This window comes from Oryzias latipes, chromosome 9 (assembly GCF_053564925.1).
Source record: "Oryzias latipes strain Hd-rR chromosome 9, Olatipes_Hd-rR_3.1".
In the NCBI taxonomy this organism is placed as follows: Eukaryota; Metazoa; Chordata; class Actinopteri; order Beloniformes; family Adrianichthyidae; genus Oryzias; species Oryzias latipes.
In genome coordinates this window covers 1,089,722-1,104,636 of record NC_136245.1, presented here as the reverse complement: position 1 = coordinate 1,104,636, position 14,915 = coordinate 1,089,722, and the positions used below count along the sequence as shown (strand labels likewise).

General features: G+C 44.1%; 1 protein-coding gene across 2 annotated transcripts; it reads left to right on the top strand.

Annotated features, from left to right (window-relative positions):
* The first annotated feature begins 8,354 nt into the window (after positions 1 to 8,354).
* On the top strand, positions 8,355 to 11,146 carry LOC144994371 (uncharacterized). 2 transcript variants are annotated; one of them, XM_078952111.1, is made up of 8 exons: positions 8,355 to 8,944; positions 9,022 to 9,159; positions 9,248 to 9,341; positions 9,483 to 9,605; positions 9,864 to 10,084; positions 10,154 to 10,319; positions 10,523 to 10,641; positions 10,797 to 11,146. In XM_078952111.1, the coding sequence occupies exons 5-8, from the start codon at positions 9,935 to 9,937 to the stop codon at positions 10,953 to 10,955; spliced, it is 594 nt and encodes a 197-aa protein (XP_078808237.1). In that variant the 5' UTR covers positions 8,355 to 8,944; positions 9,022 to 9,159; positions 9,248 to 9,341; positions 9,483 to 9,605; positions 9,864 to 9,934; the 3' UTR covers positions 10,956 to 11,146. The 2 variants fall into 2 exon arrangements, with proteins under 2 accessions (XP_078808237.1, XP_078808236.1); XM_078952110.1 differs by having other exon boundaries at positions 8,355 to 8,947.
* The last annotated feature ends 3,769 nt before the right edge of the window (positions 11,147 to 14,915 follow it).

Here is a 14,915-nt window from a genome sequence, read left to right as displayed (position 1 = left end):
CCGCTAAGAGCAGATATCTCACATGTAACCCATTTACAGTCCCTGCGTGTTGATGGACTCGAACCATCTGCATTTCTGCTTTGGCTTCAGCCTCATACACATGTTCATATGTATTACAATGACATGAAAAAATGTGGAGAATTTATCTTTTTCAGATTTCAGAAGCTTTTAAGTGGAAACCGTGAGCTCAGATCTTTGGCATGTCACGGTGAGGATGGAAAAGAGAAACTCTGACATTGACCTGATAAGAAACCGTCTGTCAGCAGCAGCTGCTCTCTCATGTGAAAAACACTAACGTCTGCACTTGCTCTTGGATGGAAGGAGGAGATGAGACACTTACTGGAACAGGGAGCAGGCTGGAAGGTGCCGCCTCTGGAAGTCATGTGCACTGCACGAAGACGTGCTCCAGTATTTACTCAGGTGGAATAATACATGCTCAGAGCAGAGCAGTGTGTGGTGATAAAACAAAGAAGATTCTGAAGAATGTTCTCCATCTGTTGCTGAGAGCAGAGAAGCATTAGTCGAATTCCCAGATTGGATATCAATGCTTTGACCATAAATGGATTCCTTCATCACTTGCTGGACTACTTTTTCAGCCAACAGCAGTACCAGCCAGACCCGAGACTTTTCTGTAACCGAGGGGTTTGTGGAGCTGACAGGAAGGGGGCTGTGGGGGGAGGCAGATCTCTAAATGAGGCAGCAGAATGAGCTTCAGGACTTCTGAAAGGTTTGGAGACTCCTGTGGAAGTGTTTCTGTAGGCTGACAGGGATCTACTCTAAAGAGCTGATAGCTGACCGGCTCTGAGCCACACAAGAACAGATTTTTAACAATAGATTGTTTTACTGCCTTCAAAGATGTGTTGGTGAACCGTTTGTGCCAGCAGTAAATAGCTTACCTGTGTCCTGACGCAGGTAAGCTTTTTTTTTTAAATCGAACTCCAGACGTGTTTGTTAGGTGGCTGTGATGCTACGTTCACAGCAGGCATGTGTGGTGCATTTTAACATGTATGATAATGTTCATTCATTTCCTCTAAAACCTGCTCTCTGAGCACTAGCCCCTCCCAGTCCACTAAAACAAGCGCGCCCTCACATTTTGATGTGGATAAGTGAGGAACCGCCCCCTCCAGGAAGAGTCTAACGCATACACACACACACACACACTTTCTCCATGGAGCTAGCGGTTGCCGGTCTCTAATAGTAGCCGGGCTCCTTCAAGACCCCCCTGGGTCATGCAGACCCCGAGTGTTTAGTGTTTAGGTATTGATCCCGTACTAAATAATTACAGGCTAGTGTCACCAATATCGATCCAGACACCTCTTTCTTGAAATGTATTATAGAGTAATTTCAGAAATATTTTTGTGCATTAAATGTATAATGAAATGAAAAAGAAGAGGATTTTGGAAACGAAGATTGATGCTTCAAAGAGAAAAGAAACTTTCAGTGCTTTCAGAGGGTTTGGGTTAACTCTAACCGTGACCCCTCTGAAAGGGTTAGGGTTAGAGTTAACTCTCTACCCTCTAACCCTAACACAACACAATACAACGTCCTCATAATTTCAATCCATCTGGAAATGGAAATGCTCATCTGCTGGTGTTGTCTGCATTAATGACTGAATTTCACCACACAATGAGCCCGTTAGCCATCCCCATTCTGTCTGTGATGGAAGAAACGGAAGGCAGATACACAATATGCACAACCATCTTTGCAAAAGTTAGAATGTTGTTTGTTTCCATGGGAGAAACGCAGACACGCTGCCAAGGCCGGCTCTACGATGCGTTGTCAAATGGGCAGCATCCACAAGAGTGAAAGGAGGAGCCTCAGAGATTGAGTCGTTTTACTTAGAGTTCATAAAAATAACTGATATTTCATAAATAATTTGTCCTTTAGAGTGTCAAAGGTAACATATTTATGGATATAGTTAACACTGAGCAGGATATAGACCCTTCAAAGTAAACCAGAGTTCATTTCCCCAAAAAATCCGGAACAAATTTTCAGTCTGAATAGACCAACAATCATGAGTCAAAATGAGTCTAAATTAATTTAATCAGATCAAAATGACTAGATATATCCGGTATTCTGTCTTTTTGTTGCAGTGCTCAAACAAACTGGAAGAGCTACAAAACAATTGAGCTTTTTGTCTCTGAAGCAGGTATATAAGCTACAAACACAAAACAAAACATCAACAGATTGAACGGTAAATGCTATTGTGTATCTATGGTCCATTATTAACCATGCTTTTCTGGGAGGTTCACAATAAACCTGTAGTATTTCAAACAAATAAAAGTAAAATCCTTTGATACTCTATAAATCTGTCAATATTGTCTCTTCTTCAATGACTGCTGGTCACGTTTTACCCAGAATCTCAGACGACCATAGTTAAATAAGAGACTTCTTTTGATACTGGATGAGATGACACCAGCACCCTCTCTCCACAGACACTCTAGCCCCTCACAGTCATGGATGTTTAATGGGGATGATGATCTGAGCTCAAATGTGGGGTTAAAAAATTTGCTTAAGTTGGAAAAAAACAAAGTTTAGGAACAGTGTAACCCTTTGTATTTGTTCTGAAAGCAGGACAGGGGCCACGTTTTTGGATTGATCTACCTGGACAACAGCAGCTGTTGGGCAGCCCAGAATAACCATGAGAGGGGGTATTATCCAGACTTCCAGTGCCAAAAAGTACCACCTACATGAGCTTTCAGATTCCTCACATCATTTTCCTGCTTGATTTGGCTTCTGCAGCTGGAAGATACCATTCTCCATTCAGACAAATATAACATGTCAGAACTGAAGCATAAGTAGGTGAACGTTTGGAGACTAAGATCAGGTCACTTGGATCTGAGCTTTTGTCCCAGTCAAACCAGGTTTTGTGAGAGTGTATGTGTGTGTGCGTTTGTGTATGTGTGTGTGTGGGGGGATTAGGATTTATGCTTGGAATTTAACAGTTTTTATTTAAGTTATTGTGTCAAGATTTTAAGGGCATTGTCTTTGAAGTTCTTCATGCCTAATTCATACCTGATTAAGATCCATTTTAATCAATCCAATATATCACAATGCACTACTCTCAACACAAAAAGTTCTTTTTGGTCCACTTGAAAGAGGGATATGAACTGCTGAGGCCTCATTCCCACCTCTCCACAAGTCTGTGACACCATTCAAGTCAAGGTCACATGATAGCCCCGCAGGACTCGTCTTTTTAAAGGCTGTCCACCTTGGTCTTTCTGCTTTGAAATCCACCTTGCCATTGTTGTTTTTACTGCCCATGACAAGGACAAAGGGAGAGGGCAAGAGGACACACATGGCTTGAAATGCAATAGGGCTGGGAATTCCTCTTTAATTTCACTGCTATACTTGATCTTTGGGCTGCATGACTGACCACCTTATTATCTATACCGACAGGAGCTTATCAATACAGAACTTACTGGGTCCACAGACCAAAGACAAACACTTCCTTTATGCGGGATGTCCCCTCCGGGCATGAGACATGCTGCAAAGGCCAACCTGCTAAATTCCACGACTGAAAGGCTGGCGGCCTGAAAATCATTTCTGAAGAGTCAAAAAGCTCTGGAACAACGTGACCTTTTCACAAACTCCTCTGTTTAGAAAAAAAAATTCTCCTCAACAGAATGAATGAATGCTAAAAGAGAGAAATGTTCCATCAGCCAACATTGTTGAAATTATGAATTGTTTCTTTTCTGTCGATGGAAAAGTAATTTGATCAAAACAGAAGCAGTTTAATGTTTTATTTCAGACATCCAAGAGTTGCTTAATTCGAGTTACAATAAAACAGCGAACATGACTAGAAACATTTATTTGGAAAAATTTCATTAACTTCAGCTAATTATTTATATATAATATACATATTCATACCATGGTCCGGGTGAATACTCGATTCTGATTGTCTGCTTGGTGTGCATTAAAAAGCAACATACCAGAGGATAACCTCACAGTGAAAAAAGAAGTTCCGGTCACCTAGCTCAAATGATTTGTATCACTGCGCCGGCTTCTTTCAAACGACCTTTATCTTCATCATTTGGACAAAATCAAGCGGTAAGAGGAGAACCTTCTCTCTGAACTGATGCTTTATTCAACCCATCGGAAAGATCATCATATATATACATATCACCGAATCTTGACTGCAGCGGTGGTGTGGCGCGACGCGGACTATATGTTACGTTACTAATAGTTCGCTTTTTGTGAGAAAAGCGATCAAAATTGGAAAGGAAACAAGAATTAAAGACTAAAAACTGGTTACTATTTATTTATTTTGTAAGTGACCATGGTATAAGCGGGTTAATGGCCTACGAAGTGTGCATTTTCACTTTTTATCGCACTTAAATAAAAACAAAAAAAGCCCCTCTCTCCCTCCAAGGGTGGTTTCTCCTCCAAGCTGGGGTCCTCTACCAGAGGCCTGGGAGCTTGAGGGTCCTGCAGTATCTTAGCTGTTCCTGTTCTTTTGTTCTACGATCTTTCAGTATCGTAGCTGTTCTTAGCACTGCGCTTTTCTGGACTGAGAGGTCTGAGGTCTTTCCAGGTATCTGTTGTAGCCACTCCTCCAGCTTGGGGGTTACTGCCCCCAGTGCTCCAATTACCACAGGCACCACTGTCACCTTCACTTTCCAGGCTTTCTCCAGTTCTTCTCTGAGTCCCTGGTATTTCTCCAGTTTCTCATGTTCCTTCTTCCTGATGTTCCCATCGCTTGGCACTGCCACATCCACCACAACGGCTTTCCTCTGTTCTTTATCTATCACTACAATGACTGGTTGGTTCCCCATCACCATCCTATCAGTCTGGATCTGGATCAGGATCTTTGCCCTCTCATTCTCTACCACCTTCAGAGGTGTGTCCCATTTTGACCTTGGGGTTTCCAGTTCATATTCTGCACACATGTTCCTGTATATTATTCCAGCCACTTGATTGTGGCGCTCCATGTATGCTTTCCCTGCCAGCATCTTACACCCTGCAGTTATGTGCTGGATTGTTTCAGGTGCCTCTTTGCACAGCCTACACCTTGAGTCTTGTCTGGTGTGGTAGTTTTACACCTTGGGTCTTGTCTGGTGTGGTAGATCTACACCTTGGGTCTTGTCTGGTGTGGTAGATCTACACCTTGGGTCTTGTCTGGTGTGGTAGATCTACACCTTGGGTCTTGTGTGGTAGATCTACACCTTGGGTCTTGTCTGGTGTGGTAGATCTACACCTTGGGTCTTGTCTGGTGTGGTAGATCTACACCTTGGGTCTTGTCTGGTGTGGTAGATCTACACCTTGGGTCTTGTCTGGTGTGGTAGATCTACACCTTGGGTCTTGTTTGGTGTGATAGATCTACACCTTGGGTCTTGTCTGGTGTGGTAGATCTGAGCCTCTATGGCTCTGGTGCTCAGGGCTTGTTCCTGAGCTGCCAGGATGAGTTCTTCAGTGCTGTCCTGTAGGCCAGCCCTTTCTAGCCATTGGTAGGACTTCTTGATATCAGCCACTTCAGTTATGGTCCGGTGGTACATCCCATGCAGGGGTTTGTCCTCCCATGAGGATCTGTCCTCCAGCACTGTATCCTCTGCTCTCCATTGCCTGAGACATTCACTGAGCACACTTTCAGTTGGGGCCTTGAGCTTGATGTACTCATGGATCTTGGATGTTTCATCCTGGATAGTGGCTTCTACGCTCACTAGTTCTCGGCCTCCTTCCTTGCGGCTAGCATACAGTCTCAGGGTGCTTGATTTGGGATGGAACCCTCCATGCATGGTGAGGAGCTTTCGTGTCTTAACATCCGTGGTCTGTATCTCTTCCTTTGGCCATCTTATTATTCCTGCAGGGTATCTGATAACTGGCAGTGCGTAGCTGTTTATTGCCCGGGTCTTATTTTTGCCATTGAGCTGGCTTCTCAGGACTTGCCTTACTCAGTGGAGGTATTTAGCTGTTGCAGCTTTCCTTGTTGCCTGCTCCAGGTTGCCATTTGCCATTTGCCTGTTGATGTTGTACGGCTCCAAGCATTCAGTGATCCACGTGTGTGGAATTGAGTCATAGGCTTTATTGTAATCAATCCAGGCTGTGCACAGGTTGGTGTGTCGTGACTTGCAGTCTTGAGCGACTGTTCCTTCAACCAGGAGTTGGTGTTTGGCTCCTCTGGAGTCTCTGCCAATGCTCTTCTGTGTGTTGCTCATGTATTGATCCATATGCCTATTTATCTTGGTTGCAATGATGCCTGACATGAGCTTCCATGTTGTGGACAGACAGGTGGTTGGCCGGTAGTTGAATGGGACTGCACCATTTGAGGGATCCATCTGGATTAGGATCGTTCGCCCTTCCGTTGGCCCTTTCGGGGTGAGTCCCATCTCTTAGCAGCTGGTTCATTTGTGCTGCCAGGCGCTCGTGGAGTGCGGTGAGCTTCTTTAGCCAGTAGGCATGTATCATGTCAGGGCCCGGTGCTGTCCAGTTCTTCATACCTGAGACTCTTTCTCGGATGTCTGCCACTGTGATGGTTACTGGATTCTGTTCAGGGAGGTTGCTATGTTCTTTTCTCAGAGAGACCAGCCACTGGGCATTGCTGTTATATGCTGACTCTTTCTCCCATATGTTTTTCCAGTACTGTTCAGTTTCTAGCCTTGGTGGGTCTGCTCGGCTGTTTTGACCCTGCCACTGAGCGCACACTTTCGCAGGCTGAGTTGCGAACAGCCTGTTTATCCGTTTGGCTTCATTGTCTGTTGTGTACCTCTGTAGGCGGCTGCTAAGGCTAGGACCCTTTGTTTGGCAGTTTCCAGTGCTTCAGGTATGGGCATCTGGCTGTATTTCTTAGGTACTTGCTTTCTCATTGTACCTCTTTGAGCCTCTGTCAGGTTACTCACATCCTTCCGAGTTGCCTTGATTTTGGCCTCTAACCGTTGCTTCCATGGTGGGTATTGTTTTCTTCCATGGGTGCTCTTATAGCCAAGCATCTCAAGGATCGCTGCTGCTAAAGTGTAAACCAGTTCATTGGTTTCTGTGATTGTTGTGGTAGGAATTGCCCTCAATGCTTCATTCACAGTTTCCATAAGACTTTCAGACGGTACATCAACTAACCATTGCAGCTGGTGTCGGGGTTGCCTAGTGGTCATTCTAGACATGATCTTGTCTTTCAGGTCAGTCGCTGCCTCGCTCAGCACATCTGTAGTTGTTTGGGCTGTGTACCCAAGCTCAGGGTGGGATTGTGGTATAGCCTCCTGACCGGCTGTGGCGGGGTCCCGCCGAGGAAGGATGCAGAGGAGCCAAGGTGAGGAGGATCTGTCTTTATTTCCGACACTGTGAGCACCGCGCAGGACCACGCAGCACATAGCACTCTGTCACTCCTCTCTTTTCGCCACCTGCAGTGCTCACCTTTAAGTGGGATGCCACGCCCACGGGGCGTTGCTCTCAATCCCAGCCAGGCGGCACCACAGGTGGTAATCATAACATACAAAATACAAACAATAAAACCCGGTGTGGCCCCCCCTCGGCATCTGACGGTGCCACACCGTCACACCATCCCCCTCCTCTGAGGGATTGACGATGTGCGGCAATCCACTCAGCAGTCCGCCGCCGCACATTCCCCACGCCGAACCGCCAGACACATCCCCGTGTCGCGTCGGATGGATGCACGGGCTGCTGCTGCTCCACGACGGCGACCCCTCAGATCCGCTCCTCGGTGCCCGCTCCGGTCGTTCCCAGCCCCGGCAAAGGCCCTTCCATCGGCCACACGCCCCCGCTGGTCTCCTTACAGATGGCACCCTAGCCGATCGGAGCCGCCGACAGCAGGTTACAGGCGAGTTGTAACGCCACTCCCGGAGCACTCCACTGACGGCCCGGTAGACGTCGGTCCGCCCCCTGTCCAGCTCCGCGCAGGCCTCCAACGCCCGCATCCGCGGCAGTGGAACCGGCGGCGTGCCCGTCCCGCCTTCGGCCGTCTCTGTGCTCCGGCGGTCCACCCCTGCTGTCCGCGTGGTCCGCCGCTCGCCATGGGCGCCGAGTTGGACGCCGTAGTGTTTCTTTCCGGGCCCCTGGCCAGGCCTGACGCTCCGACGAGGCGACCCGGATCCACCCCCTCTTCCTCAGAGGATGGACTGCTTGGAGAAGAGTTAGGGCTGCTGGGGAATCGTCGTCCCCACCACGCCGCTGCGTCCTCACCTTTTTGTGGCCCCTCTGCGATCCCACTTCTGACACCATATGTGGCGGGGTCCCGCCGAGGAAGGATGCAGAGGAGCCAAGGTGAGGAGGATCTGTCTTTATTTCCGACACTGTGAGCACCGCGCAGGACCACGCAGCACATAGCACTCTGTCACTCCTCTCTTTTCGCCACCTGCAGTGCTCACCTTTATGTGGCCCCTCTGCGATCCCACTTCTGACACCATATGTGACGGGGTCCCGCCGAGAAAGGATGCAGAGGAGCCAAGGTGAGGAGGAACTGCCTTTATTTGTCGACACTGATGCTACACGCATGGCCATGCAGCACACACTGTCACTCCTCTTCTCTCTAACCTGTGATGCTCCTTTTAAATGAGGAGCCCCTCCCATGGGGCGTGGCTCTTAATCCTCACCCAGGTGGCACCACAGGTAATAATTTTAAACATAAAATACATAAATGCACAAACAATAAAACACGGTGTGGCCCCCCCTCGTCATCTGACGGTGCCACACCGTCACAAATGGAGGAACCTGAACTCTCAAATCAGTCTACAGAAAAGAAAAAAAACAATTTGTAGTATTATGTGGAATCCAACAAGATGCAAAAAATTTGCCACATGTGAACAAAGCTGTCTTTTTTTTATTTCTGAATTTTATTTTTTCTCCTAGAGTTTACCGATTGCTCCTTGTCCTCTCCATCTGAATGGTCTGACTCGAGCTTTAGTTCTAGTGCAAGTGCATCAACTATACTTCTAGATGAGATCCCAAGGAAAAAATCAAGAGTTAAAGGAACAATCAATGCAGTTTCTGCAAAAAGGTTGTAACAAAGCTCATTTATCTTTAATTGTCAACATTTGTCATTTTCCGTTTAATTACAATTTTTGTCTTCTCTAGTTTGATCGAAGCTGTACTTGGAACCAGTTCCGGTGGTGAGGAGGTCCTTGAAGAATATCACACATCACAGACTCTTAAAGATTCTACCAGAAGAAAGCTGGTCAATATAATAGTGGCCCACATGACTGATAAACACAGGTAAATGTGCCCAGTTTTTGTACACTTAAAAAAAGAATCAAAACTGTTTAGCTATTACTATAGTAATCCCAATTAAATCTCTTCCCAGACATATCCCCACCAAAGCTGTTGGAGAAGAATATGCTCTTGGGATAGTGACACTTTTTCCATCCCTGAAAGACCCATACTCCAAGAAAGGCTATGTATATATAATTATAATTGTAATATTTGTTGAGATAGTATTTATGTTTTGTGTTGTTGGGTTCTGCGTGGGCATTTTGATTTCTGATATTCTTAAAAATGACAGACAATGCACAATAAGTGTTAATGTCTTTCCATTTCAGGACCACTTCTATGATGCTGCAAGCAGTACAGGATACATTTATTGGCGTCTTAAGACAATCCAGAAAAGATTCGACGAGAATCTACCCTTTCATATAGCCTCACTGGCCTTTCTCAAGGAGGAGGTAAAACATCTGCAAACTGGTTACCTTATGTCAGCTACTGTAGTAGAAGAGAACAAAGAGGGTTTTAGGTTTGCATGCCGTCACCTCTTTCACGAAAGTAGTCTGTTTGTCTGACATAAGAAAGCCACTTTCCTCTTAACTAGATTGGTTGAACATTTTCTTGGACTGACTTTAATTATATATGTATTTTTTTCATTTACCTATCTGATCAGCTACTAGGACCTGATTTCTATAAAGTGTATGTGTTCTTTTCCTCAGGGGGCCCTAAATTCCAGAGATCTGTTGTAGTTGAGGAGCAGCAGCTGGATGGAGATGCTTGTCAGGAGGCAATGTCTTTGCTCAACCATGCCACAGACACTACACTAATTTTTCGAAAGATGAGAGAGACGTTTCAGCATCGACAAAAACTCGTCAATGACTCAGACAAAGCGCTTGACATCCTGTGGATCTTCCCAAAACTCCTGGATACCAAAGGATTGGTAAGTATGCAGTGGTATGTTGAGAACTACTTGAAGTGTTGTGCTGGTGGTATATTTTCTTTCTCATAGGTGAATCAAGACTTCATTCTTTTGTTTAATGACGAGGTGCTTCAGAAATGGGACCCGATCTTTAGATGCAACATTATCAAAGAGGCCAAGCGGCTCACTTCCACACCAGAGCTTCGTCAGCTGTTGCATTCAGCAGAGAGTCCACAAGGCAGTGATGAGACAATGAGTGAGTTTTGCTCTCTTGTGTTTACAATTCAATACTTTAACATTTTGTACTTTTTACTGTCATTGTATTATTTATTGCGGCACATATCGTCTACAGACATGCAGAGTTTTAAAAATATTCAACATTTTCAACAGAGTTACTGCTTTTTGCACTTTTAATGATCATTGTTTTAAGTCTTTATTGATTCATTCTTTGTTCCATAGCTCATGACGCAGAGATGGCCTCGCTTTTGTTGCTGTTATATCTTCCACCACCACCTGGGGGGCCAAAGTATCCAAAAATCAGCGCCTCTGATGCAGTTGAAAAAGTTGACTTTCTCAAGGTAATTTTACATTTGTTAATTTTGATCATGTGTAAAACTGGTAAATAGATAAATGAAACAAATCTTAGGCAAGTTTCCTTTAACATAGAATGTTTGTGTTCACTTGTGCAGTGCTATTTCTGACTTGAGTGTCCAATGTCCCTTTTAAACCTCAGTCTTGCTGCAGTTTGGAGGAGCATCTTCAGAATCAGCACCACCATCAGCCGTACCTCCTTGCCGTTGGTCGCGAAAAGAGGAACATCGACAGATTCTACATCTCCATTGACAACCATCTCATCCCATGCCAGGCAAACCGCTCCTTTGTTGGCATTTGATGAACTTTTTCAAAGCTCATTTTGTTTTCAGTGTGTCTTATGATGGTGCACTTCTGAATTTCTACACCTTTTTGCAGACAACAGTTTATAATATTGATATGGGTAAAATGAAGGTTTCACCAAGAGTTAGAGACATGAGAGCCAAACTCCTTATCCAGGAGGTGCTTCTCACAACCCAGATTTAAAGTCAAGGCAATTAAAGGCATTTTCATCAAAATGCTCATGTTTTTTGTGCAAGAAAGTTTGTCCCAGCAGTTGATTTCACATATAAGAGTTGAACATGGTTATCATCCTGGACCAAAGTTCAAGTTGTTTTGTTGTCTTATTCTGTCATGAAATATGTTTTATTTAACTGCATGAGAGTGAAATATTAAATATTTTTTAAATTAAATCTTTTGGGAAGTATTTCATTGTCGGTTAAATAATTTCAACTGTTCTATCGTATTATAGTATTGGATTAAAAAACACTTTTGGATAGTTTTAGTGTCTTGCTAAGTTTAGTGAGTTAAGAAGGAACTCTGACTGTTAGTTTAACATATTTGTTGAGTTAAATAAGTGACTGACTCAGTGTTAATTTAACATTAATTGAGTTAAACAAGTGACTCTGACTCGGTGTTAAATAAGTTAACTATTTTGAAAATGTTAATTTAACTCCGTAAAGTGTGGAGCTATATAAACCCTGAAAAGGTGTTGAAATTGACTCTGTGGGAGTTGAATCAACACTCCAGACTGACTCGGTGTTAATTTAACATATTAATTGAGTTAAATTATTGACTCTGACTGGGTGTTAAAGATTCAACTATTTTGAAAATGTTAATTTAACTCCGTAAAGTGTGGAGCTATATAAACCCTGAAAAAGTGTTGAAATTAACTCTGTGGGAGTTGAATCAACACTCCACTTTTTGCTGTGTAGAGGACCTGAGCTTTGGTGGAGGTGGCTGTTTTTCTGTGATTTTTCTGAATCTAATGACATGGAAATGACAGTCAGCATCATGTTTGAGTCACTAACCATCAGAGTTTGTATTGAACGTCATCAAACAAACCTCCTAAAGACAACAGTATTTCTTTCTAAACTAAAAACCTTCAAAGTTCCACATCATCACACATTTGAAAATGATCATTAGTTGATTTGCTGCATTAGGAGGTCATATTGACTGAAATCCAAATCTATTCCAATCAGAAACATCTTCATTCGTCACGTTCCATTTGAACATAGGGCCTCTTATTTTGGAGCAGCTTCACAAGTCTGGCTTCCAGTGAACTTCTGATGTTTGGAGACTTTCTGCTTGAATTTCTTTGAAGGACGTCAGAAAAGCCTCCCAGAGCTGCTGTTTGGATGTGAACTGCCCCCCACCCTCAGAGATATTTGGCTTGAGGATGCTCCAGAGGGAGGACGGGGGCCACACTATCAGTTTATCTCCTTTTATGCCCAAAATGCTGCAAAAAGCCTAATTTTGAGGTATTTTCATTAACATTTGTGACATTGTGTCACAGTCAAGAGTCAAAAATACAACTAAAGTGGCTTTATGAAGTTTATGATAACAGACTTCCAACCTTTACTTTTAGACCACCTGCAGCAGATTGAACTCCTTTGTCTGTTAAATCCCACAGATGCCCACCACTAGAAACAGAAAATACAGAAAGCTTTATTTTAAATAGGAAAAGGTTCCTTGAGAGTCTGTTATGAAAACTGAGTTTGATGAGACAGGGAGAAAGAGAGCGAGACACATACAACCAGGGAATCTAGGATCAATCTAAAGCTTCAGCTTCACAAACAGAAAACATTCTAGGGTCTGGGGATCCAAAGTAAAACTCAGTCTCATCAGAAAGGCCACAAAGAAAGACGACAAAAACAACAGCAGTGAACACCCCTCTGGATCAAGACTCTCAGTGACTTTTGGCACTGAGCAGCAGCTAAACAGGCTGCAACACAGGTGAGAGGAATCAGTTCTACCTGGCAAGGTTTCCTGCTGCTGGAGAAAGGGGCGTGTCCTAACACTAAAGCTTAGCTCCAGGAAGCCTCCAACCAACCCCGGGGCCTCAACCGGACCGGCTCAAGGCCCTGGCAGTGATGCTGACCATTTTCTGCGTTAGTTGCTGTGATTGGGCATGTCTAATATACAGTCAACGCCTGCGTCCCGCCCATTGACAGGTTATGAAACCCAGGCCCTTACCTGCTGCAGCAGCTGGGTCATTTTCAATGGGGGGTGAGAATGTCTAAATCACCTGTGGCCAGCCTGTGATTACAATGAGCTGGCTGCACAATGAGAGTTTTAAGTCTCATCCATTTAACTGCAGCTGGCAGTTATTTGTCTGATAAGCTAGCATCCCTTACAGTCTTTGTGCAACTTCAGGAGTCGGACGAAGTTGGTGGTTGTTGAGTCTTTGTCGGTTTTCTTTAAACCTTCATAACTTTTATACCAGAATGTAATAACACTGGCAAACACGAACTGGCGCTTTGACGGATTGTCTTTATTGTTTGTCCTGCAATTTGATAGGTTGGATGGTGCCAGATCAATCCAACGTGGACCTAATTTGATTGGATGTTGAGCCAACATACAGACGCACTCATACACAGAGACACAGAAATCGCGGTTTATGTCAACATACTTTCTAATCTTTGGGCGTTGGGCAAAATAGCAGGTCTGTCAGAAGTCAGAAGGCTTAAAACAGAGTCAAGTTACGACTAACTGCTGTCAGAGTCGAGTCTAAAGTCATCAAATTTGTGACTTGAGTCTGACTCGAGTCCACACCTCTGGCTTTTCACACATTTTTTTAGGTTGTAAAATTTGTATTGGTCAAAATAAAGTTTGCAGAAGACAACAAAAGGCTCTGCAGTTGTCTCCCTGATTTCAGGTCGTTTGGCTGAAGTTGCTAGAAATGTTGACGTCCATTTTAGTTTGTCATTTTACCTGAAGCTGTATCAATTGTGTTTGGAAACACTGATGTCCTCCAGTTTCAGCAAATATCTTAAAACAAGCAGCAAAGCAGGGAGCCCACCGCCTTCACATGAGAACCTCCAGACAACGGGAACCCTAAGGCAGTCGGTGCAGGTGTGACCTGGATTTGATTTGGAGAGAAAAAAGGACTCCTTACCCAGTACAAATAAAGCTGAAGCTGCCCAGGTGCAGCTTTTGTATGTGACTTTAGGCTAAGCAGCTTTGGCAACAAGCTCTGTGAAGAAAAAAAACACAATGAAGGCAAGTTCCTGAAAGCTTTAAAGATTCATCCCATTTGAAGGATAGAACAGGGTACATCTGCACACCACAGTAACAACGGAAGAAAATGAATAGTATTCAGTCTGGCTCCTGAGTTTTCAGGCATCCACAGTTTTGAATGTGAGTGATATGAAAGACAGAATCTTCACAGCGAAAAGTATTTTCTAAAGTAAAAGTTAGTCACCGTCACATCAACACATCTATTGAGCAAGTCATGGAATGAAGAAGAGAAACTGAAAGAAATGCTCGTCTTCTATACAAACCATGTGAAAGAGGTGCGCTCTGGGGTGCTCGCTGTTATAAATGAGATGCCTAAAATAACAAAATTGTGCAAACATTAAAAAATTGAAAACATGTGTTGAACAAGCAGTGCTTTGTATCAGAGTGCAGTAAAAATGTGCTGATATGAGAAGCTGGAACGGCTCAGTGGGAGCGAATCGAAGACTTAACAGCAGATAGGAGCTTCAGTCCCGTTCAGTCCCACCGTCAACCTACCAATAATCGGACACGCTCAGCGTTAGGCCTTCAGGTGCAGCTGGACCAAACCTAAACTGCTGAACACTCGATGAGACACATTTTGGGGACCGAATATTTTGGTTAAAGGCTCCCTTCTGTAAATGTTTGGCAACATTTAGAAACATTCTACAGAAATTTGAAAGGAGTGATCATTAAAATAAAAATGTAAAGAGACGCCTGACTTGAAAGTAGGCTTAAAGTAACAGCACAGTGGTACAAATATGAA

Excerpts from the sequence above, each read along its gene's own strand:
- LOC144994371 (XM_078952111.1), top strand. The coding sequence starts at position 9,935 with ATGTCTTTGCTCAACCATGCCACAGACACTACACTAATTTTTCGAAAG. Across the intron at positions 10,085-10,153 it reads TCCTGGATACCAAAGGATTG|GTGAATCAAGACTTCATTCT; the intron begins GTAAGTATGCAG and ends TCTTTCTCATAG. Across the intron at positions 10,320-10,522 it reads AGGCAGTGATGAGACAATGA|CTCATGACGCAGAGATGGCC; the intron begins GTGAGTTTTGCT and ends TTTGTTCCATAG.